At 36.9% G+C, this 26,488-nt stretch overlaps 2 protein-coding genes across 3 annotated transcripts in view; one reads left to right on the top strand and one right to left on the bottom strand.

Moving 5' to 3' along the window:
* The window catches only part of TATDN1 (TatD DNase domain containing 1), a 33,280-nt gene extending 20,944 nt beyond the window's left edge, over positions 1-12,336 (top strand). Inside the window, exons 6-12 of one of the 2 annotated variants that reach the window (XM_023728186.1) lie at positions 1,005-1,090; positions 1,178-1,218; positions 3,402-3,478; positions 6,658-6,728; positions 8,313-8,439; positions 9,601-9,624; positions 12,139-12,323. In XM_023728186.1, the coding sequence (XP_023583954.1) occupies positions 1,005-1,090; positions 1,178-1,218; positions 3,402-3,478; positions 6,658-6,728; positions 8,313-8,439; positions 9,601-9,624; positions 12,139-12,241 (529 nt within the window). In that variant the 3' untranslated portion in view covers positions 12,242-12,323. Of the gene's footprint in view, positions 1-1,004; positions 1,091-1,177; positions 1,219-3,401; positions 3,479-6,657; positions 6,729-8,312; positions 8,440-9,600; positions 9,625-12,138 lie in introns of both variants that reach the window. The other variant, XM_004372995.1, reaches the window with a different exon arrangement.
* Positions 12,337-12,686: 350 nt separating this feature from the next.
* Positions 12,687-26,488, bottom strand: part of RNF139 (ring finger protein 139) — a 29,494-nt gene continuing 15,692 nt past the window's right edge. The window contains exon 3 of the mRNA XM_004372994.2: positions 12,687-14,993. Within this exon, the coding sequence (XP_004373051.2) occupies positions 13,177-14,993 (1,817 nt within the window). The 3' untranslated portion in view covers positions 12,687-13,176. The remainder of the gene's footprint in view (positions 14,994-26,488) is intronic.

Below are 26,488 nucleotides of genomic sequence, written 5' to 3'. Positions count from 1 at the left end.
ACTATACCATGGACTGCCAGAAGAATGAACAAATCTGTCTTGGAAGAAGTACAGCCAGAATGCTCCTTAGAAGCAAGGATGGTGAGACTTCATCTCACGTACTTTGGGCATGTTGTGAAGAGGGAACATTCCCTTGGAGAAGGACACTGTGCTTAGTAAAGTAGAGGGTAAGCAAAAAAGAGGAAGATCCTCAACGAGATGGATTGACACAGTGGCTGCAAAAAAGGGCTCAAACATACCTACTGTTGTGAGGATGCAACAGGACCGGGCAACGTTTCGTTCTGTAATACATGGAGTCGCTATGAGTCAGAACCAGCTCAACAGCACCTAACAACATTTAACAAATACTTGCATTTATTTTTAGGAGAATCCTTTTTCTGTCTTTTTGCTCAGTATCGGTAATTTCTTTTATAACAGCATATAGAAAATTGGTTGCAAAGCGGAATTGATTAGCACTGGGTATAAAGCTCTACCTGGCTTCTCATTTTCATGAGTTGAATCGCACTGATGGACTCGGCCAGCTAGTGTGGCCTAAGACAGTAGTGAAAGTTGTACCACCACCGTGTGCTGCAGGATATGGGGTGGATATGCACGTCTGCTGGGATTTGGTAGGAAAGGTAGTTAAAAGCAATTACTTGGGAGAACATCCCCAGTCACTCTAAACATAAATCTTACTGCTGTTTACTTCAAAGAGTCAGTAGTAAAGTTCTACATATTTACCCAGTCGTTATCATGGAAGAACTAACAGGCGTTTCTGAAGATAATTTAGAAAAGACTCAATATGTTTTTTCCTCTTCCCAGAAAATGAAATATCCCTTTCTAGAACTTGTGTGTTACAAAAGCCTTCTGCTAAGCCTGATGTGTTGGAAATGTTTGAATGTGCTATTTATTTCTGATAGTTTCAAAAGAGTAAAATTGCATTGATTTAAAAAATCGTTAGATGTAATTATTTTTCTCATGCTAAAATAAAATTTTAACGAGGAAATGTCTTTTGCATTATGCAGATATTTTGAGAAACAGTTTGAACTGTCAGAACAAACAAAATTACCAATGTTTCTTCATTGTCGAAACTCACATGCTGAATTTTTGGGTGAGTTAAAACTTTCTCACTTATAATTTAAAAATTTAGCAGAAATTAAGCTATTTGTTAAACATTCTTTCTGTTTGTAATTCACAGACATAATGAAAAGAAATAGAGATCGGTGTGTGGGTGGAGTGGTAAGTATAAAATAATTGTTTCCCTATATGAGGCACAAAAGCACCTTGGTTATTAAGGTTAACCTCTAAAGTAGTCACCTGTCAGCAGTGAAGTTACTAATTAGTTAATTTGAAGGACATGTAAATTTGACTGTTGTATCTATGGGCCAATGTAATACAAACATAAATCACACTTTTATTTACAGTTCCTTTGTTCAAAGTACAAGGATGAGTACAATATTCTTTTTCACAAGAAAACCCATAAATTTTAAGAGTGTGCGATAATCTTTTTTCTGCCTCTTCCATGAGTCATTCTTTAGTAGTCTCCCATTTAAATTTTAAGCAAAATATAAAGTAATTTTTACAATATTTTAAAATAGTTTAACATTTGTTTCAGGTGTGCATCTTAATTTGTTAGCTGTGTTCATTTACTGTTCTCACTGATCCAGAGTCTCATTCTCTTTTCTGTGATTTGCATTCTGCTCTCAACATTGCTCCCATACTGTCATTTCAGTCATTAGTCTTAAGGCATTTCCCAGAAATATTATCTGCCCACCACTTAACGATGGATCCATAGCAGTGATTTTTAATCTTTTTGTATTATGGACTCCTTTGAAAAATCTGCCTGGGAAAAAAGTCTTATGTACGCACATTTTTTTGGAAACCATTTCAGGAGTGACTCGCTGGTCTCTAATGAAAGAGCTCTTACCCAAGTATGTAAATCACATATACTGTGCCAACTAAAGAAAAAGGAAATAGCACTGAGCACTTACTATAGTACCCACGCTGTGTTCCTTTGACAGTTCTCTCGAGTTTTTAGCCTCTGTTTCATGCTACTAGTAATGTGTATGTTTTCTGCACTTCTGTGGTGTTAACATGACTGTGCACATTTTCGTCTTAGTTTACTGACCCTGTAATATATCCTTTAGAAGCTGTCCTTTGGAATTAAGAGAGGCCTTAGATAATGCCCTTGGGATTACTGGTGGCGCTTATTTTAACCTTCAGGCTCTACCTCTTGACCCATTTGCTTTATTTCTGAATAAGAATTTACTTAGATGATGTAATAATACAGTAAAACCTGCAAGAGCAGGAACCTATGTAAGGTGGAAACTCGTCAGAGAAGGAAAACACAAATATTTTCCACCAAAATGAGCGATAGAACAGTGTTAAGACTGTACCCTGTCAAAGGCAGAAAATGTTCGAGACCCAGAAAAACAAGGCAGTGCTGTTGAGTTCCGGCTCTCACAGGTTTCACTGTAGTTTAAAAAATTAACAACAGCAATAGGAATGAATCTAGCTTAAATATTTGATGTTTATGAAAAAAGAAATTTCCAAATAAAGAATCTATAGGTAATTAATTATCTGAAATGCTTTATGAGAAACCACATTTAAAATTATTTTGATGTTAATGAAGGCTGTGTTTTCTAGTTAACTAGAAATGTTTGGGGAAAGAATAAGGCCTTTATAGCCAGCTGTGTAGCATAGTTTTTCTTTATTGCTGAAAAGCATGTTAGCCATAGTGTATTCAGACTCCGGGTTTAATGTTAATACGTCATTTTCTAAGTGACCTTACCTTTAAAGGAAAGTTGTTGTTTTTTATTGTTTGTTGTTTCTTGATTACATGAATGCATCCAAAGTATGAAAGACTATGCTTTAATCCCTTTGTCTTTAAAGGAGAGAAACACCATCCCCAATCCTTTTTGCCTGCTGAGCTGATACTGACTGTGTAACAATTTACATTTTGAGCAACATTCCCACAGCCTCTTTAGTTAATACATCTTCTTCAAATTTGCCTTTTAAAAGAGTCACTTCTCTTTCAGAAAAAAAAATCCTATAACAGAAAAATTGAACTGTATTTAAAACTACATTTTAAATGGTTTTATTAACATTTCTAACTTTTCCTCATGCTTTTGTCTAAGAACATGGCTCCGTGCCCCTGTCCCCCCTTCCTGGCATTATCTGCAATGATGTCACTGCACAGTGAGAAATTCTAGGCAGCTAAGTCCTTCTCACTTCACATCAGTGAATGACAGGTTATAATTGTGAAATCTGACATGGAAACAAAAACTGTAAGGGCCACCATATTTGACCTAAAACCATTACATGCATCTGTGTTTTTGCTTAGAAAGTCTAATTAATGTTACTTAGAATTTTAAAGAAATTGTAATTACTATAATAAAATAATTATACCTATGTGTCCTTAGGTGCATTCTTTTGATGGTACCAAGGAAGCAGCAGCTGCTCTGATTGACTTGGATTTTTACATAGGGTTCAATGGTTGGTACGTTCTTATTAGGTTGTTAGTTTTTTTTTAAACTTTTATATTAAGCATATTTCTTGAATTGTTTTACAGTGAATTGCTGATAAAGACTTCAGTCTGCCTTTACTAAATTTATGCATGTTTTGCACTGATCTTTGCTTGAGAATTTCAGTCATTATTTAAGTAAGAAATGGAATAGTACATCACTATTAGGAGTTAAAGCTTGAAAGTTATAAACCACCCTGTGTTCCAGTAATGGAATGCAATCTGTGTTGAGATCAGCAGCTAACTTTATCTAACCATCTGACTCATTCTCTCAAATCATTTTATTCCTTTAAAACATGGGTGTTCACACCATTGCATATACATATACACAGTGATGTCTGACAATGAGGGAAAGGTTATAATACTGTGGCATAACCATCTTATTTATCTCTGTAGATCAAGAAACTGAGGCTCAGAAGTTTAGAAACAGATATAAAGTTACTCATGAGGGTGGTAATTACCACTAAAAGCTGTGTCCTCTGGCTTCTCATTTTGTGACCTGCTGCTGTAATACCAAACTCAGCCTCGGGCACTCAGCGGTTGGCCAGCACAGCAGGCCCCTGGGTCCATTTTATTCCAAATACCCAGTAGCTTCCACCTGTGTCTCTTCACACGCTGGCAGTGTAGTTTATTCAATGAATTGCAAAATAGTATAAGACTTGTTTCCCCTCTTCACGGTTTCATTCCCTTAAAATTCTTTTCTGATTACATTATTTTTTACTAAAATCCCCTTAGTAAAATATAACGATGGAATTGTCTGCAGTAGAGTTCAGACTTACCTAAATATCCTAGATGCTACGTTCATATTTTAAATTAATAATTTAATTAAATTTATAAATTAATATGCACGGGAATACATATATATGGATTAAAAAGTCAAATAGTACTAAAAGACTTATAAACCATTATCACAGTCCCCCCAGCCTGCCCTCCACCCCTAAGTGAACTTTTCTGAGGCAACCACTTTGCTATTGATCGCCATATTCCAAAATTAGATGAAATTGTCTCTTGATTCATCCCCTTTAACTGTCTATTCTTATTAAGGTATATGAACATTTTAATTTTTATATCCCTCTCACCTCTGTTATTCTATCTGTATGCCTCTCAATCTAGTTATTTCAGAATATTTGGTTATATCCATATTCAGTGTTTTCATTATTATGCCTATGTAAATATTATTAAATGCTGAACCCATGTGATATAACATACTTAATCCTTTTCTTATGCCACTTTTTTATTTTCCTGGAGTAAGTTGCTTCATTTTTGAATTTACTTGGCTTTCTTCAAAACCCAAAGCCCTCTCACACTTTCCAGTAGCTCTCTAAAATGCCTGTATTTTTCCACATGAGGAAACCTGTGTAGATAATCTGATAGTTCTGTTAGTTTCAGCCCTTTCCATCTTTCTGCTTCACTTTGGACTCATGTCTCTTCTTGATGGACCTCCTATTTTTAGATCCCATGAATTTTTCATTTTTATGGAACACATCCTCTGATAACTTCCTGAGGAAGTATGCATGGGAAGTAAATTTTTGAGACTTTGAAAATGAGTTTATTTTATACACCTCTTAAACGTTTGTCTGGATATTTAAAGAAAGAAAAAAAATCCACTTGATAGTTTTTCTGGTTATAAAATTCTAAGTTGGGAATAATTTTCATGGAAAATTTACACTGTTCCATTTCTAGTTTCCAGTGTTGAAGATGAAAACTCAGTTGCTATTGTGATTTCTGATCTTTTTCATGTGACCTTTTTTTTTCCTGAGGAAACTTTTAGCTGTTTCTCTCAGGTATTATGAAATTTTACTAAGATGTGTTTTGATGTCTTTTTTCTGTCATTCATCATGCTGCTCACCATTAGCCCCTTCAGCTGGAGGCTGCTCAGTCCTGGGAGTGCACTTCTGCTGTGCACACGTGGGGTTGCCATGAGTGGGAGTGGACTCTATGGCAACTGGTTTGGTTTTTTGTGTTTTTTTTGGTTGAAGTCTGGCTTATTGAGACTTAGCATCTCTGCCACAATGCTACATGTTGGGTTCAGGTCTGTGCCACGTTTTCATTCTGGGCACACAGGCTGAAGAAGGTAGCAACTACTCAGTAGATACCTGAGTGCAAACCAAACCACCTAAGTGCATTTCAGGCCTTGTCACCCTATTGGCAAACAAGTTTTGCAGTCCAGGGGCAGGGTTCATTCTTCCTATCAGGTAACCATTGCAAGAGTGCAGATATAAAATTCTATTAGAGAGTAAAGAATTGGGGCCAATAATTCAATTTGTCTGAGGAACTGAAAATCAAGGAAATCTCCCAGAAAAAAAGATACATGAACGAAGTGGCTTAGTGGACCAATTCGGGGGTCCTACAATCTCTAACTAATGAAGTCCCAGAAAGAGAGAAGGAAGAAAAGAAGCAATGTCTTCCCTACCCCCCAAATAATATTTTCTGAGTTTGGAGGAGGACAGTCTAAATTGGAAGGATACAACTGCCCAAATGATGAAAAAAGATTTATACTCAGACAGAGCATCATAAGTTTCAGAACATCAAGAATAATGGAAGATCCTAAAACTTTCCAGATAGAGGGTGGGGAAAGGTACCTACAAAAGAGCGAGAATCAAAATGGCATCTCCTTGTTAAATAAACCCACCATTCTAACAGTAATTGTGATTTCCATCCTTTGTGAAGATTATATTTTTCATTAGCGAAACATGAACTTTGACTGTCTAATACTGATTCCTTCACACCAGTGAATCCCTGTATTTGGCCCATAAAGAATCCTTCAAACAGCTTTATGAGCACCTCAGAGTTATGCAAATTACAGAGGAGTAAATGAATTCTTTTAAAAAGTTAAATTTTACTTGGATGATACAGAAAGCTATTGGAGAATCAACTAAGAAGCATGAAAAATTGCATCCCCCTTAAGGTAGCATCTGGTTGGGACAAATATTTGGATTCTGTGAAGGATACAAATGTGCAAACACATGCTACAGTGATAAGTATACTGCCAGTGTGGCCAACTAAAGTTTGTAATTTATGTTAAACGTAAGTTTATAATATGAAAGTTATTTGTTAAATGCCACCTGTTTATTATTTATATATACATACTGTGTGTGTATATATATATGTATATATGTGTGTATTCATATACAGACTTCTTTTTTTTTTTTTAGCTCACTGAAAACTGAGGCTAATTTAGAAGTTTTGAAGTCAATACCTAGTGAAAAATTAATGATTGAGACTGGTAAGTTTTATGTTTTTAGAATTTTAATTTTCATTAAGCCATACCAAAAAAAACCTAGAGAAAAAATCTGACCTCAGGTTTACCATTAAAATGAACAAACAGTATGCTCAGCTTCAATCAACAGTTATACTTTTCAGAAGACCTTTGGGGGCTGCTATCAATGGATGGAAAAATATTTATGCAAGTGGCTTTTTTTAATTTTAGAAGTTTGACTAAGGTTAAGCACTTAAAAAATGGATGTCAGAACATGTGGTAATTAAGAATTTAGGTTGTAGCTGTGAATACTTAATTAAATGAAGAGTCTTGGCTAATAAGCATTTCACCTCAGGTTTTCAAAAACTATTAGAATTTTTTTACACAGTCTTTATAATGATTTAATTCTCCAACACTTTTTAAATAAAGTGCAAAAAATTAAAACATTGTACAAGAATATAGTATAAGAATGATGCATTGGTGGTTCACTGGTAGAATTCTTACCTTCCATGTGGGAGACCCAGGTTCATTTCCAAGCCAATGCACCTTGTACACAGCTACCACCCCTCTGTCAGTGGCAGATTACATGTTGCTATGATGCTGAATAGGTTTCAGCAGAGCTCCTGGACTAAAACAGCCAAGGAAGAAATACCTGGCAATCTACTTCCAAAAATCTGCCAGTGAAAACCCTATGGATCACAGGGTCCAATCTTCAACCAATCATGGAGATGGTGCAGGACCAGGCAGCGTTTTGTTCCATTGTGCATAGGATTTTCATGAGTGGTAGAACAATGACAGCAGCTAACAGCAACAATAAAAATTTTAGAAATTAATCTGTTGCCTCCTAAAATAAAACAAGGATAGAAGCTAAAAATATAACCTAAATCATGGAACTCAAGGCTTCCTTATCCTTATATTATGAACTCTAGTAGATTAAGCCGTTCTGGAGAAATCATTATTTTCTTGGTAGTCACGAAAATGAAAATTTTCAGGGGCTTCCTGGTTGGTGATAGATTGCGATGCAGGTAGGAGGGCAGCACGTCCCTTTTTGGGATATGGAAGCTCTCTGCATTAGAAACCCTCACAGACCTCACCTTATGTATCTGTTCATTTGTAGCATTTTTACTATAATAAAATCATGAATCATAAGTGTAGAGAAAAAATTAAATGTTTTTATTAAAAGTACAATGCTTGTAAAATATGTAAGCTATTATAATTTCTTTATTAAAGAAATAGGTAAATGAATAACTCCAGTATTCAAAGACACTGTTTTACATTCAGTAAAGGCAATATAAAAATTTAAAATAAATGTTTTCAAGTTATAATTGTATTTCTTTTAGGTTTAGGGTTTTTTGTTTTTTTTTTAAAGTATGCTATAATCCAATAATGTTAGCAGGAAAAAAAAGTGAGTCCTATAAAACACATAAGATTTTGTACAATTCAAGGTTTTTGCTTTTCTTAAAATGTTTTGTTACATTAATTTTGCCTTTTTTGAAGCTGAATAGAGACATATTTTAGAGGCTATGTATTAGTTTGAAATGTTCATTAAAAACACAATAAAAAGGTAAACAAACCTATAGGAGACACTTCTCTTTCTTTGCTTAACTCTAGATGCACCTTGGTGTGGAGTCAAAAGTACACATGCAGGATCAAAATACATAAAAACTTCATTTCCTACCAAAAAGAAGTGGGAAAACGGGCACTGCTTGAAAGACAGAAATGAACCTTGCCATATAATGTAAGTATTTTGCTTTCATGGTCTTCAAAAACACTAGTAAACATTAAAATCAACCACTAAATGCCACTTACAAAAAGAATTGGAAGGACAGAATTAGTATGGTGTTACTGAAGTTTTGTGAAATCTAAATGAAGTTCCAGAGACCACCATTTTAATGCAGTGATTTGAAGGAATTTGCACCTGAACTGCTTTAGCTCCACTCTTTTCAGATCCTCTCAACCAAAGTGATTTTTTTGCCCTCTTCTCAGCCCTGGTTGCTCAGTGACTAAGAGCTACGGGTGCTAACCAAAAGGTCAGCAGTTCAAATCCACCAGCCGCTCCTTGGAAACCCTATTGGGCAGTTCTACTCTGTCCTATATAGAGTCGGAATCAACTCGACCACAACAGGTTTGGTTTGGTTTTATCTCAACCCAAAGTGATTTTATTGCCCCTGTGAGAAACCCTATGATTTTGGTCATTTGTCATTTTGTTGGAGGCAGAAAAATTCTTTAAGCTACCCACATAATCACCTTACCTGGTTTAAGTCCTCCAACTTCCCTGCTGACATTTATAAAAATGCAGCCTTAATGGGAGACCTTTCTGTGAAGAGTATCTGTATTTTAAATGATTTTTCAACCTGAATAAAACTAACAACTCTTTCTGGAGCGATAGAGAGGATTCCTTTTTCCAGCCACCAAAAAATGGTAGAGAATTTCAGTTTCTGTAAAAGCAGTAATTCAGAGTAATTTTTAATACATAGTACATGTGAAAAGAGGGACTCTGTTACCCATCTGACAAGGAGCTGTTGAAGAACATTGTAACATACAGGAAAGGTTTGTTACATCATTTTAATGGGCACATCATCCAATTTCTTTTTGTTTGCACAGATTATTTAAATTTATATCAAATCTAGTATGGTTTACCAGTTCAGACAGTTGGGCATATTTATAACACATTTATAAAAATTAATATTGAATTACTTTTGGACTAGAATAATTCCTTCTATGTGCACCATCTTTTTTATTTTTTTTAAAACAAAGAGTACTACATAAGCCATATCTAAAATTCAGCAGGCAGAGAAGAGAAAGATTGTTCTATAAATATATTTTGAAAGATTCTTTTCCTTTATCAACATATTGGTACTGACAACGACTTTGAAACTGAATGCTTCAAAATTCATAGTGGGAGGAATACTTTTAAAATCTGGTTAGTAAAGAATCACTTGCATTTTTTATGAAAGGTACTTGCAAATTCAGTCAAGAGATAATATTTCTGAATAATTCTTTTGAGACAAGAAATGAGTATTTTGCCAGTAGCCAGCTGAGAGGAAGTAGTGCCAACAGTGTACCCCAAGTCAGTTTTCCAAACTGCCTGTTGGGTAAAATTATAAGTATTGACCTGAACTATATATTTTGAAGACCAGATTTCAAGGTGTTTTTAAATGTAGACAACAATAAAGGCTTGGGTATCAACTGTCATCATGAATACCAACTCTTTAATAGAGTAGGCGGAGCTTGGGAAAATGAACATTTGCCAACTGAAAACATTTAAACCACATTTCGAAAGCACACGCCTCTTAGTCTAGTGCTAATTACTAATTAGCATGTTAATTCCTATTTATCAAAGCCATTTTATCAACCTCCATCCCACTACCAGTTCTGTGTTGTAATTATTTATACAGAGATCTTCACTCCCTTTTAGATTATAAATTCCCTGAAACATTTTGGAGCTCCTCCCATGGCAGGAAAGGTACAAGTTACTAAGGCTCCAAAGGAATCAAGGTAGTCCCTGCCCGCATTCATCCACAGTAGGAGTAGGTACGTCCTGCTAGGCACTATGGATAAGACATTTAACATAACAGATCAGACAAGGATCCCTGCCCTCCTGGAGCAAACAGATAAATTATAGTGCTGCTATAGAGGTATACCACTGGGACCCTAGGACACGGGAGAAATAGGAGAGCTTTACTGAGGTGACATTTCACCAGTTCTGTAAGCCTGACTGGGAGTTAGGCCAGACAAAGACAATCATCTTGAGCAAAGGCTGACTCCGAGGGCCTGACTGATCAGGGGAACAATGAGTTTAGTGTGGCAGAAAGTAGGATGCCAGGGGTAAGTGGGAGAATATGAGTCTGGGAAGGCAGAGTGAGGCCACATCGTGAGGGCTTTTGTATGCCAAGCTTAGTAGTAGATTTTATCAGGATGCAGAGGATTTTAATCGGGAAAGTGGCAGTTTTGTGTTTTTTTTTTTTAAGCTGTAACTGGCATCAGTGTGGGAAGGGCTGAAATGGAGAGATGGGTGGCAGGAATCATAGCTGTTGCACAGTACTATGCATGTAGTAATGCTTGAATCAGATTACTGTTTGCATGACCTTTAAAACCTGTGCCTACTGTAAAAATGTCACCTTAAACAAAAGAAACCATTGAATTCTCAGGGACACTAAACTTCATATTCTTTTCTAGAATGACTGCAGCTTTTTAGGCTACTGAATATACATGGAAATAGCTCAAGTGCAAAAAGTTGTTCTAAGAATGCCATAAACTTTGTATTATCAGACTTAGTACAATAGAATATTCTACTGAACTCCAGTAGACTTTTATATTTCTAGAAAAGCTATGATGAACTTTGAAATCGTACACGATTAGCAGCACTCTTTAAGTTCCAATTCCCAGTAGTTCATACAGAGGAAAATTCCGCAGCTTACTAAGAGAACTGGACTTTTAGTGTCCTAATTTAAATGTTAATAGATTTGCATTTAGCATATTTTGACTGTCAACAAAGATTTCATACAGTCAGTTCATTTAGTATATTAAGTAGGCTTTTGTGCCACTATTACAGAACAAGAAAAAATTCGTTAAATCTTAAATCTTCTCTAATTCCTTCTGGTGTTCACATTTAAGATACTCATTAAGGGAACAAAAAGCTTAAGACTATGAGTATATGTTTGACTTCAAAGTTTTCTAGCTCACGTATAAAAAATATTCTACCTATATATAATATTGCTAGGAAGCACTACTGCTAATTATGATTCTAAGCAGAGAAACTGAAAGATGGCCACCTGGGCTGTCCTCTCTTGCAAGAGGAACAGTATAGGATCAGTAGTAAGCTCTTTCCCGTCTCTATCATCACCCCTCCCCTCCCCCAATCACAACACTGCATTATTCAAAGAACATAACCTCCTTTGCTATCATTGTGCTAGGGATCATGCAGCAGTTTCCTGCTGTATCTAAAGAACTAGTTCTCTAAGCAGTAGCTGTCACACTTTGACTGCTGCCCCCACAGTACATACACACATATATGAATAAAACCAAAAATGAAATAGTAGTTACCCTAAGTGTGGTATACTTTTTTTTAAATGCTCATCGTGACCCACTAATATATGTCGTGACCCCGTTTAAAAGCAGTCTTCATTTCCATTGGGTTAAGTTCATAATTGTGCTACACGTTATAGAGATGGCTGGTGTTATAATATATTTGAACCTGGTTCTTGGCTCTAGTTGTATGTAAGACAGCCCGAGAAATTTGTCTCTAATTGCTGTAAATATTCTACCAGTAATAAGTTAAAAGTTTGTGATATTGCTGAAAATTTTAATTACTGAGCTTTGCTCATTGTGTTAAAGGTACTAGTACATTATCTTTGTGTGGAAAATGATGATTGTAGACCTTTAAAAGAGAACATGTACTTCGAAATTTGACGGTCCGTTCGTTTGTTTGTTTTAGTCAAATACTGGAGATAATGTCGGCAGTAAGAGATGAGGACCCACTGGAATTAGCCAATACTCTGTATAACAACACCATTAAAATATTTTTCCCTGATATGTAACTGGATGTCTTCCGTTTCCCATAATGTATGTAAAATTTCATGGTAAAACTTACTGAAAGTTTCAATAAAGGACTTATCTGGAAGCTGTTTAAAGAGGTATTGTATATCACCACACACCATCCTTCTCATTTATATCCATAAAATCAGATCAGGATTTTTTAGATCATCACTTAAAGCCCTAGTTTAAAACAATGAAAACTCCCAACTATTTTCATTTTGTAATCTCTTCAAAAGTCTGAAAGGACCATTTTGTCAACACTTCAAACACAGAATGACTAGCAAATACATTGCTTTTACATCAAAATTAAACAACTAGCACATTCTGGTTCATATCAGAGTTTAGTTGATACAGGACTGTTTCTCTAAACAGTCTGTGAATCATGACTTCAAACTCAGCACAACTACACTGCTACTACTCTCAGATTTCAAAAAAGCTTCTCAGTTGATCTGGTAGGCTTATTTTTTCCTTAGTTTTAAAACAATGTATAGCCGTTATCCTCTGTTCCAAATTATTGTATTTCCTTGACTTTAATGTGGTTTGCTCTGACTTGCATTTTCATTCTCCCACCCATTTTAAAGACAAACTAGGGTCCAGAGTTAGATACATTATATACTTTCATTGAGGAATCTTTGGCACAGTTGACGCACTGTATTACTATGTCTATTAAAAAACTGTTTGTTCAAATTTTGTCATAAAAACGTGAAAACATTTTATTCTATGTACAATAATGTACACAAATTTAAATAGGTCACCAAAGAGACCAGAAGTAATTAAAGAGGTATATTTACAGTAGCACATCACAGTAAACGGAAAACCATTCACAGATTCAACACTGATACTGTTTTTGTGCTTGGATATACACTGAAGTGAAGCATATTACTCCATTTTGGATGAACTGAATTTTAAATACCTCGATTAGTAAATGCTATTTTAATCAGTCAGTATCATCATTAATAAACTCTTCAGCTGCTGGACCCGTGTGCTGAATCACTCCATTTCTTTCTCTTTGAACATCATCATCACAATCTGTACTGTCGTCTTCGTTCAGTTCCCGGTCAGATTCAGCAGCAGCTTCTATTATAGGTTCCTCTGGATTTTCATTGGGTGCAATAAATCCGCTGTTGTTGGCTGTACTGGAACTATCCTTGATATCATCTTCGATGTACACTTTTTGATGGCACATTGGACACGTGTCTTGAATGTACAGCCATTTCCGAAGGCAAAGTGCATGGAAATAATGGTTACATGGTGTAATACGAGCAGACGTTGTAAACTCATGGTAGCAGATTGCACATACATCATCTATGTCTTGTAAGTGGTTCCCTTTTATTTCAGGAAGTGAATTAATTTTCTTAACAGCAGTCCTACGATTCATAAATGTCTTCCAGCCATTCTTTGCTTGTAAGTAGATGTTAAAATATGCATGCAGGCACATCATACAAGCCCGAATTTTACTTCCTGACTCAAACATCATAGTATAAGCCCCATTGCCAAACATTACTACTCCAAATATAAACTCAATAATATTGCCTGTTGAACGAACATAGTAGACATAATCATCAAGCTTTTCCCAGAGGACATTATAGTAGCCATCAATCATGAATAACGTATAAACAGTGAGAGAAACAATTACTTTTAAGCAGAGTTCCACACAAAAGGCTGTCACTGCAAACAACCATGTATTTAGTGCATAGTGATGCCAAAGAACATAACTGAGTAAACAAGGAAGAATAAACAGGCAAGCAGAGACAAACAGCACGGGAAAATGTCTACGAAAGGATGACACATGAGAGGCACTGAGAGACATTAACACAGGGTCTGTCATTCCATGGATGAAATGCAGGACTGCAGTTAATAAAAGGCACATGTTTCTACTTAAGCGAATAAGTCTCTCTTCTGGCCTTAACCCACTTAAACCAGTCTGAAGAGCCAAAATGAAAAATAAAACAGGTGCTACAAAGCCAAGCCGCCTGTCGTCATCTTCAGTGGATCCAATAAAGGCCAATATTCCAAGTCCCAAATAATGGGCTACTGAGGAAATGACAGCACTCATGCCCAGAACAGTGAGTGTAGAATCACATCCGCTAATGATGAGATTGCAAACAAGGTCCCAGAAATCATCCCAAGAAATAAAGATAGACTCAGTTTCATTTGCCATCCTTAAAATGTACGTTAACACTGTAGCCTGAGCTGTAATTCTTGTTAGCCAAAAGACTCGGAGTATATCTGGGAAACGAATCCTCTTCCACGTGTCCTCCATCAGTAATTGTAATCCATAAATTCGATACATGTGCCTCACTAAAAGATAGACATATCGTGTGGAATAATAAAACCACTTAAGTTTCACTGCCAATACAAGCACTGTATTTAATGTGAGAATCAAAGAAGAAATAAAAACTAACATCTCTCTGATGTGTACTGGTAGCTCTGTGATTAAGCCTATTACAGGAACCAAGAGATCCAAAATAATTAATCGTGAATAGATGGAATGAATTTGGAGTAGTGTTACGTATCCAATTCCAAATGTTAGCTGTAGAACGATCAGTGCCATCCATAATGAAAGCCCTTTTCGAGGAAGTAGCTCAATTCCAAAAGCTGATGTGTTGTAGGCACCATAGAAGTCAATATGCAAAGAAGCATAATAATTCACCAACACTGAAGTTGCAGCTAGTAGAAAGGCTGAGCTGTACATGTAAAACTTGAAAAGTGATCGCTGTGACAAGATGAGAACAACACTGGATACAAATATACCTAAAGAGAAAAAACAAGAAAAAGTCATTGGAATGAAATATTCTAACGAATGTTTCTACTACACAGTGATGCTACTCTTCACTTAATATGAGTATTTTCAAAGTTCTGAACTTTAATACAATTAACACTCAAGACAATTTATGCTTAAAGGCTAAGAGTTTTGTAAAGTCAGCATTCAACAGGACAAACCAAGCATATTAGTATTTTAAACCTCATCCCTTATTTTCTAATTTCCAAAGCAATTCAAGTAGTACTATAGGTCTAGATACCAAATTACTAAAGAAAGGATCTTTAAGATGAGTTTGTAGTAATACATATTGTTTTTAACAAGTTAATTTTTTTTTAAAGAACACATCCTAAAGAATGTTATAATCATTAAAAATATTTAAAATAATTCCATCAACAAAAACTGAAGAATTAAAAAGAACCAAAATAAAAAACACTTTTTCCTATTAAACCTTAGAGCATATTTAAATTCTTTTTTTTTTAAAAGACTTCTTTAGGAACTCAGGTTCAAGTTCTACACTTCCAGCTAATTCCTCCTTTGTCTCACACTGAACTCATGCCACTGCTTTATCTTTCCTGCTCATTAAACTTGAGCATTTATTTCACCTAAAACACATTAAAATTAAAAATAGATAATAAAGTTAAAACATTTTTTAAAAAAATTTTAAGCATTCCCAAGGGTCCAAATTCAGACTTTTTCTTCCTCTACATACCTGCCTTCAGTTTAAGAAATGCCCTCTAAGTTCTTTTTTCCCTCTATATTATTGAATTTTTTTCTTCATATAGTTAACCCTTCTTATTGTTTTTCAAATTATAAAAGGAGATTCAGAAAACCAAACCATATTAAAAAAATAAATAAATCTCCTTCCTCCCCTACTCCATATACTTAACCAATGTAAACAGTCTCGTGTGCCATCTACACCATTTTTCTTTGTGTTCGTAAAAAATACATTTTTTAAGAGAGATTACAATAAATGTATTATTATCCAAGGTTTCAACTATAGGAATGACAGCCAAATTATTCACCTGGTTCTAGTCCTGAAACTGCAAAACTCAAAATTTCTGAAACCTAAGTCGCCTTCAACTAGAACCAGCTCTTCCTTGTAATTCCCAATTTCAGTTAAAGGTATCATTATTCTCTTAAAGTTGTCCCTCACTCCACACCCTCAAACTTTGCCAATCTATTGCCAAATTCTACTGACACCTATATCTGCCCTTTCTCAGTGACACTAACCAACTAGTCTCTGTGCCTCTAAAAAACGCTTTTTGTCCAAATCCATCTACAAGCCATCAGCAAATTCCCCTTCTTCATTCCTCTGCTCAACATTCTTAAGCAGCTCTGAAATTACCATCAACTAAAATTCCTTTTCCTGGCATTCAAGGATCCAATTTGCTTTAGAGTAGTATCCCTTTCAATATACCAATGCTCCAGACTTCTGTTTTCAAAGTACATCACTTCTCTACCATAATTTTGATTGTGCTTATACTCTTCTCCTCCTTGCTTGGAATGATAGTCCCACTAACTTCCCAAATCCCTGTTTAAATCTTACCCATCTTACAAACTCACTTTCTCTGATAATGATTGTTTCTTCAGCATACCAACAGAACTTAGCGAAGGACCTAACACTTTATACAGCCTGGTATTACAGTTATCTGAGTGTTGTTGTTAACTGTCATCGAATTGATTCCAACTCACAGCAACCGAATGTACAAGAGAATGAAATGCTGCCTGGTCCTGTGCCATCATCACAGTCACTGCTATGTTTTATCTCACTGTTGTAGCCACTGTGTCAATCCATCCTGCTGAGGGTCTTCCTCTTTCGTTCACCCTATACTTTACCAAGCATGATGTCCTTCTCCAGGGACTGGTCCCTCCTTATGACATGTCCAAAGTATGCTCTAAGGAGCATTCTGGCTGTACTTCTTCCAAGACAAATGTGTTCGTTCTTTTGGCAGTCCATGGTATACTCAATATTCAAATGCATCAATTCTTCTTTGGTCTTCCTTATTCATCGTCTAGCTTTCAAAAAGCGTTATGAGGCGACTGAAAATTCCAATGCTTGAGTCAGGTGCACCTTAGTCCTCAAAGTAACATTTTTGCTTTTTAACACTTTAAAGAAGTCTTTTCCAGCAGATCTATCCAATGCAATAATACTTTGATTTCTTGACTGTTGCTTCCATGGGCGTTGACTGCAGATCCAAGTAAAATGAAATCTTTGACAACTTCAGTAGCTTCTCAGTTTAATCATGATGTTGCTTACTGATCCACTTGTGAGGATTTTTTTGTTTTATGCTGAGGTGTAATCCATACTGAAGGTCTTCATCAGTAAGTACTTCAAGTCCTCTTCTTTTTCAGCAAGGAAGATTGTATCATCTGCATATTGCAAGTGGCTAATGAATCTTCCTCCAATCCTGATGCCCCGTTCTTCTTATAGTCCAGCTTCTTGGAATATTTGCTCAGTACACAGACTAAGTTTGGTGAAGGACGGAACACTGATGCACACCTTTCCTGATTTTAAACCACGCAGTATCCCCTTGTTTTGTTTCAACGACTGCCTCTTGGGCTACGTACAGGTTCCTAATGAGCACAATTCCCATTCTTCGCAATGTTATCCAAACTGTTAATGATCCACACAGTCAAATGACTTTAAATAGTCAATAAAACACAAGTAAACATCTTTCTGGTATCCTCTGCTTTCAGCCAAGATCCATCTGACATCACCAATGATATCCCTCATTCCACATCCTCTTCCAAATCTGGCTTAAATTTTGGCAGTTCCCTGTTGATGTACCCCTGCAACCATTTTTTAATTATCTTCAGCAATTTGACTTATGTGTGATATTGAAAATATTGTTCGATAATTTCCACATTCTGTTGGATCACCTTCCTTTGGAATGGGCACAAATATGGATCTCTTCCAGTTGGTTGGCCAGGTAGCTGTCTTCCAAATTTCTTGGCATAGATGAGCGAGCACTTCCAGCATTGCATCTGTTTGTCGAAACATCTCAATTGGTATTCCATCAATTCCTGGAGACTTGTTTTTTTGCCAATGCCTTCAGTGCAGCTTGGACTTCTTCAATACCACTGATTCTTGATCATATGCTACCTCCTGAAATGACAGAACGCCGACCAATACTTTTTGGTCTGTGTATTCCCTCCATCTTCTTTTATGCTTCCTGCATTGCTCGATATTTTGCCCATAGAATCCTTCAAGATTGCAACTTGAGGCTGGAATTTTTTCTTCAGTTCTTTCAGTTTGAGAAATACCAAGCATGTTCTTCCCTTTTGATTTTCTAACTCTAGGTCTTTGCACATTTCATTATAATATTTTGTCTTCTCAAGCTGCCCTTTGAAATCTTCTGTTCAGCTCTTTTACTTTATCATTTCCTCTGTTCACTCTACGTTGAAGAACAAATTTCACAGTCTCTTCTGACATCCATTTTAGTCTTTTCTTTCTTTCTTGTGTTTTTAATGACCGTTTGCTTTCTTCATGTGTGATATCCTTGTTGTCATCCCACAACTCATCTGGTGTTCAGTCATTAGTGTTCAATGCATCAAATCCATTCTTCAGATGGTTTCTAAAATTCAGATGGGATATACTCAAGGTTGTACTTTGGCTCTTGTGGACTTGTTTTAATTTTCTTCAGCTTCAACTTAAACTTGCATGTAAGCAATTGATGGTCTGTTCCACAGTCAGCCCCTGGCCTTGTTCCGACTGATGATATTAAGCTTCTCCAGCGTCTCTTTCCACATATGTAGCGGATTTGATTCCTGTGTATTCTACCTGGTGAGATCCATGTGTCCAGCTGCCATTTATGTTGTTGAAAAAAGTATTTACAATTAATATGTCTTTGATCTTGCAAAATTCTACCATGCCATCTCTGACATCGTTTCTATCACCAAAGCCATAGTTTCCAACTACTGATTCTTCTTCGTTTCCAACTTTCACATTCCAATCACCAGTAATTATCAAGGCATCTTAGTAGGTATCATTTGCTGTATTACATAGTGTCCCCTTGATTTCAAGCAAGGACCTCTTGTACACCTAAAGATCCTTAAATTTTTTTGTACAAAATAAGTACAATTAGTATTCATTGGAGAAATAAATACTTACATCATATTCTAGATTATGTTAAAGGCAACATAAAATACAGTCTGTTTAAAAAATGAAACCTATGAAAAGGTGAGAGACAAAGCTGAGAAACTAGATCTTGAAAGTATAGAAAAAGTGACAAACTTTGATTTCAAATTAAATAACCACCTTTGCAGCATGTAATCAAGAAAGTCTCCACATATTACAGCGGAAGCATTTCCCAAACCCACTGCATGTAAAAGCAGGGGCTAGTTCCTCTAAATGATTACTTTCCCCATGGACTTAAAATTTATCCTGTGTCAAGGGGCAGGTCATTTGTGAAAAGGAGAACACAAAATACAATCACCCAAAAAATACATAAATCTCTGAATAAGAACCACCTGATTCTCCAAGCAGGTAGGCCACTAATAATCTCCCAAAGAGTTGGGGGCCAGGAATAAGCTTTCAATAGAAAATGGCTTTTCAAGCAGGATTAGAAAATGTTTCCATGGAAGGTAACCTAAAGAAATAAGACTACTATGTCTTACATAATCTTACTTTCTCTAAGTGGAGAAAAAAAGTATTATTTCCTGAGACAAAACTTAAACTAATCTTATGAGTCCCAAACAAAACCAAAATAGCTTTAGTTCCATATTATGCCACTTAAAAAGGAGAAAATCAAACAAGAACTCTTACTTATTTTTTGTCAGCTTGCTATTCACAAAGTGGTAAACTAACCTTCATCAGTTATTCATGAAATAAACGGTTAAGTGCTCGACTACTAGCTGAAAGGTTGGCACTAAGAAGCACCCAGCGCCACCTTGGAAGAAAGGCCTGACAATCTGCTTCCAAAAGTTCACCCCCTTGAAAACCTATGGAGCAGTTTACTCTCACACATGGAGTTGCCTATGAGTCAGAATCAACTGGACAACAACTGTAATTTATAACCAGTCCTTTTTATTCTAATAGTTTTTTTTTCTTCCCCCTTGAAGTTTATTTTTACACACAAATGATACAATGATTTGGGTTTTAGAAATACTTCTGGAGAAAAGGTGTCACTTTCTTTATGCAAATGCAGCACATGAAAAAAAGGGGGGAAGGATATGCTACACAAATGTAGTGAAACTACCATCAAGTCTAGATGTGTCCTAGCAAGTAACAATCTGAGAGTAATCCTGATTAAATTACACCCCAAAATGTAAAAATGAGTAACCATTTCAAGAATAGTGTAAAAATGGTGTGGCAGCATCTGACCCCCTGTAATTTCACAAGGGAGAAGGAGACTCAAGATCAACAGCCCATGGATGATTCCTATAAGATGGAGGTTAGACATGCCTCCTCTCTCCACCATCTTTACCAATTCTGACACCAACCCTCCCTCCCATGGCACTCTATACTTCTCAGCTGAGTTTGATAATTTGTTGCAGGGGCCACACAGAACTCACAGACCTACTCATGATTATCAGGTTTATTAGGGAAGTAACAGGTTACAATTCAGGTTCAGAAACACTCAGGATATAGTGCTTCCATCAGGACAGCCTCTTCTCAGCCGTACCCACAGGCATGCCTCTCTTCGGCCCTCAGCTTCTGCCCTGCTCCGGCAACTGTTACAAAGCTCTTTTAAATTTGTCAATAAATGCCCCCAGGCACCCTACCCCACCAGTAAGCCTCAGCCTGTAGGTTCTCAGCTCTAGCTCCATGAGTTAGCAAACCTAGCTCCGCCAAGTACCCAGAGGCACGCTACTCCCCCAGCAAGCCTCCTGCCCAAAGGCACTCAGCCTTCTTGCTCCGTGGGCTAGGAAGCCCACCACACCATCTCCTGCCAGTCTCCTGACTCCGCTGCTGCTGTTTCTCTGCTGCTGCTTCTCACTGTCTTGTTGTCTTCGGTGTTATAGCACTCTCTCTGTCTCCTGGGTCTAGGAGGGTCTCAGCACAGGGATTCCAGGTCCAAAGGATGCACTCTGCTCCTGGTTCTTCTTCCTTGATGGTGGTGAGATCCTCTCTTCCCACCTCTGGGATGGCTCATTTTAAGCCTAGCAGGATGGCAAAACTCACCAATCTCCTTGGTGGGCCACAATTACCTTTTCTGCATAGTCCCACCCAATCATTTGGGTGGGAGTTACAAGACCATGGCAAGAAAGGCCATATAAAAGTAATCCATTGCTCTGCAAATAATATAAAACTGTTTCAATCCCTATTTAAAGTTTGCACATATATAAGGTTCTTGACATTTTATCTTATACTCAGGTTTCCTATCTATGGAAAATACACCCTACTTCTAACTCTAAAATATGGAAAGGAACAGCTCACACTTTACTGAAAAAAGTCAACTTCCCAAGTAACAACTTTGCCAAGTAACACTCCCTCTTATGGCCTTTAGGGAGTATTGTCAATAATATCAAAGTTCTGTTGCATTTTCACAACTTCAGACATAAAACTCTTCGTATTCACCCTATCACCTAAGGAAGTTAAACCCAGGGATAGAGTTTCTCATTAGGATTTAAGAGTGGCCTACATAAGTAATCAAGGCTATATATAAATGCTGCTTTAGAAAGAAAAATCACCCAGGGACATTGGAGAAGAGAATTAACTGAAATCACAGCTCAGTGAACTCAGCCAACTGTCCAACGAACAGAAGCTGCCTAAGGCTCTCAAGACAGGAAAACAGGGAGGTTGTCAAAACTACTTCAGGAGCTTTAAAACTACGTATGAACTCAATTGATGAAAAATTCAGTCTTTTCAATTTGGATTACCAAACACAAACAAGCAAAAAAAAAAAAAAAAAAAAAAAAACCCTACCATGCGTGTTACACAACAAAATTAACTTTTTTTTAATGTATAAATTTCATTTATGCTTCTAACATTTTCTTGAAACTTACAACTAAAACTTAAAAAAATAAAACATAACACTTAAAACTCTTTATACCTTTAAAACAATCTAAAGCAAACTACGGGAAAACATTTCAGTACCTGTAAGAATATAAATGAAAAACCTTACTCCCAAGGGAGATCGAAGCAATGAAATTTAGGACAAAGTAAATACACCTACTACTAACTTATCAACTATCTCGTTATCTGACATTTCAATTTATGACAATAGAAAGAAATCTACTGGCCGACTATTTTGTGCATTAATGATGTATGTCTGGCAGTAACAAATGCCGACGTGCGAGGCGAGAGTAATGCTGGCTGTGATGGTTAAGGTAATGTGTCAACTTGGCTAAGCCATGATTTTCAGTGACTTGGCAGTTATGTAGTGATATAATCTGGCAGTTAAGCAATGATGTCATAGTCATCTTCTATTTTGGGATCTGATGTGGTCATCCTCCACTTTCCCGTAATGCTGATTCTCACCTAACGACCTGTTCTTTGGAACCTAACCATGTAAGTGAGGAGTCGGTGTAGAATATCTTGAAACGTTAATTTGTAGGTATAATTGATAAATATACCCATTGCCGTCGAGTCAATTCCAATTCACAGCGATCCCACAGGACAGAATAGAACTGCCCCATAGGTTTCCAAGCAGCAGCTATCGGATTCAAACTGCCAACCTTTTTGGCTCAATGGTTAAGAGCCTGGCTGCTAACCAAAAGGTTAGTAGTTCAAATCTGCCAGCTGCTCCTTGGAAACCCTATGGGGCAGTTCTACTCTGCCCTACAGGGTTGCTATGAATCAGAATCAACTCGATGGCAATGGGTATAAATAAACTATAGCATAAAGAAAAGGTTTTCTATCAGTCTTTCATTTTAGGTTAATAAACTGTCATTCTAAATATTTTATTAAGATAAAAGTAAGGTTTTGCTTTTAAATGAAAATTTTAACAAGTCTGTTCTATTAAAAAGTAATATGTGAATGGTTACAAAAAAAAAAAGGTCAAATCCCATAGAGAGGTATTAAATATACAGTGAACCAAGTTTTTCTAGTCTCTGCCTTCTCCATCATACTGGCACCAATGAGGTGGAACTACTTTTAAGTTTCTCATACATCCTGACAAATTATTTTGGCATAAATATACTTTTTTTTTTTTTTTTTTTTTGCTGTTTACCCAAAGAGGATCCCAGTATAATAGTTTTTTACCTTTTAAAAAAATTGCATTTCTCTGACTATATGAGAAAGAATTTCTTTCCATTTTTTATTCACCATTCAGGTTTCCTTCTCTGTGAATTACCAGTTTATATTCTGCCCATTTGCCTATTTAGTTGTCTTTAATCCTTAATGAATAGAAGTTCTTGAAATTTCTGGAATACAAGTTCCTTGTTGGTTATATGCAATGCAATTACATATAATGCAATTACATACACGTAATGCAACTACATATCTCAGTTATTGGCTGGTCTTTTCACTTTTTTAAAAAAATTTTTAATTGTGCTTTAGGTGAAAGTTTACAAAGCAAATTAGTTTCCCATTTGATAGTTTGTACATAAAGTATTCCATGACATTGGTTGCAAACCCCTGAATGTGTCGGCGCTCTCCCCATTTCCACCCTGGGTTCCCCATTTCCTTTCATCCAAATTTTCTACCTCGTCCTTTCTTCTCATTTTTGCTTCTGGGCAAATGTTGTCCTTCTGATCTCATATAATTGATTGTTCTAAGGAATACGTTCCTCTTGGGTGTTATTGTTTATTTTATGGGCCTGTCTATTGTTTGGCTAAAAGGCAGTCTCTGGGAATGGCTTCAGTGCCAGGTCAGAAGTGTGTCTTAGGGCCACAGTCTCTGGGGTTCCTCCAGTCTCTGTCAGACCAGTAAGTCTGGTCTTTTTTGTGAATTTGATTTTTTATTCTACGTACTTCTCCTGCTCTGTCCAGGACCCTCTGCTGTGATCCCAGTCAGAGTGATCGGTAGTGGTAGCCAGGCACAATCTAGTTCTTCTGCTCTCAGGGTAATGTAGGCTGTGGTTTATGTGGTTCGTTAATCCTTTGGACTAACTGCTCCCTTAAGTCTTTGGTTTTCTTCTCCCTCCTTTGCTCCAAATGGGAAGAGACCAATAGTTGTATCTTAGATGGCTGCTCACAAGCTTTTAAGACCCTAGCCGCTACTCACCAAAGTAGAATGCAGAACACTGTCTTTATGAACTATGTTGTGCCAATTCGTGTAGATGTCCCCCCAAGTCTAGGGTCATTTGCCTTCGAGTCTAGGAGCTTTGTCCCACAAGGTGTTTGGTTATCTCTAAGAAGTTTCCATGACTGTGCCCCTAGTGTGCTCTACTGTCTATATTAATATACATCCAGCACCTACAGCTGTGTATGTAGACATATCCAAAACCAAACCTCTATCTGCAAGTGTGCTCCCTTAAACCCTCCACACCTCTTTAGTATATATATCTACCTATATATCCTATTCATAGATTACTGTTTGTTAGTACTATTGTTGCAAAATTGTCTGCTACAGTAATTACTGTAGTTGCCCTTTATTCTTGCGTTCCTCTCAGTGTCTTCTTTTGCCTTGGTCATGTTATACTGATTTCCCCCCATATTATGTATTGCCTTTCCCTTCACCACTATCAACAGGTATCTTCTATCTAGTCAGTAATTTTCTCTCCCTCCTCCTTCCATTCCTGGAACCAAAGAATTTTTTTTTAACCTGTGTGTTAACCTTTTTTTCTTTTTTTATAATTGTAGTCTCATACAATATTTGTCCTTTTATGATTGACTTATTTCACTCAGCACGTCCTCCAGATTCATCCATGCTGTGAGATGTTTTGCGGATTTATCGTTATTCTTTATCATTGTGAAGTATTCCATTGTGTCTGTGTACCACAGTTTATCCATTCATCCATTGATGGGCACTTAGGTTGTTTCCATCTTTTTGCTACTGTGAATAATGTTACAATGACCATGGTGTACACATGTCTATTTGTATCACAGCTCTTATTTCTTTAGAGTGTCATGTACCTAGCAGTGGGATTGCTGGATCATATGGTATTTCTATTTTTAGCTTTTTAAGGAAATGCCATACCATTTTCCATAGGATGTACCATTTTACATTCCCACCAGCAGTGTGAAAAAGCTCCAATCTCCCAACAACCTTGCCAACATTTGTTATTTTCTTTTTAGTGCCATTATTTTTGGCGTGAGATGGTATCTGCTTGTAGTTTTGAGGTGCATCTCTCTACTGGCTAATGATGAGCATTTCTTCATGTATCTGTTTGTTGCCTGAATGTCTCTTTGGTGAAGTGTCTGTTCATATCCTTTGCACATTTTTTAATTGGACTGTTTGTCTTTTTGTTGTTGACGTGTTAAAATTTTCTATGAATTTTAGAGATTAGACCTTGTAGGATATGTCATACCTAAAAATTTTTTCCCAGTCTGTAAGTTCTCTTTTTACTTTTTTGGAGCAGTTTTCTGATAAACTTAAGTGTTTAAGAGGTCCCATTTATCTAGTTCATATTCTGCTGTTTGTGCATTTTTGTTTACGCTTGGTATTCTATTTATGCCATATACTAGGGCCCATAACGTTCCTATTTTTTCTTCCATGATCTTTACAGTTTTAGGTTTTATGTTTAGGTCTTTGACCCACTTTGAGTTACTTTTTATGCATGGTGTGAAGTATGGGTCCTGTTTCATTTTTTCACAAATGGACATCGTTTTGCCAGCACCATTTATTAAAAATACCATCTCTTCCTCACTTAGTGGGCTTTGGCCCTTTGTCAAAGATTTGCTATCCATAGATGGGTGGATTTATGTCTAGGTTCTCAATTCTGTTCCACTGGTCTATGTGTCTGTTATTGCACCCCTACCAGGCTGTGTACCCCTACTATAACCCCTGTTACCGTACCCCTACTATGACTGTGTCGTAAGTTCTGAGATCAGTAGTGTGAGGCCTCCTACTTTGTTCTTCATTCTTCAATAATCCTTTACTTATCTTGGGCCTCTTTCCTTTCCATACAAAGTTGGTGATTAGTCTTTCCATCCCATTAAAAAATACTGTTGGAATTTGGATCGGGACTGAATTATATCTATAGATCGCTTGGGGCGTGGTCAACATGGTGGAGTAGACGCTTCCTATATTCCTCTTACAACAAAGAACTGGAAAAACAAGTGATTTGATTCTATGTGAATATCTGGGAGCCCTGAACAAGGCAAGGTTAAGAAATCCGTCTGAGTGATATGGGAGAGGGAAATCGTTTGGAAGAGATGAGGAGGGCCAGAGCCGTGGCGGCGAAACTGCAGTGCTGCAGCCATGCCGGTCTGCGGTGAAGCAGGCAAACAGCTGTGCTGTGCACGTGCTCGGGAAGCAATTTCCACATCGGGAGAGACCCGGCAGCAGAGCTTCTGCTTGGACACTCCGAACCAGTGAAAAGCAGCTCCCAAGAAGCTACGATAAGTACATGCGTGCACCCTTTCGCAGGGATTTAAAAAAAAAAAAAAAGCCCCATTTGGGAAAAACCTCTCTCCCTTTTACCTCCTCCCTCCGTGC

This window comes from Trichechus manatus, unplaced genomic scaffold, assembly GCF_000243295.1.
Source record: "Trichechus manatus latirostris isolate Lorelei unplaced genomic scaffold, TriManLat1.0 scaffold00022, whole genome shotgun sequence".
Lineage (NCBI taxonomy): Eukaryota > Metazoa > Chordata > Mammalia > Sirenia > Trichechidae > Trichechus > Trichechus manatus.
Note: the sequence above shows the minus strand (reverse complement) of the source record. Positions and strands in the feature narration are given on the sequence as shown.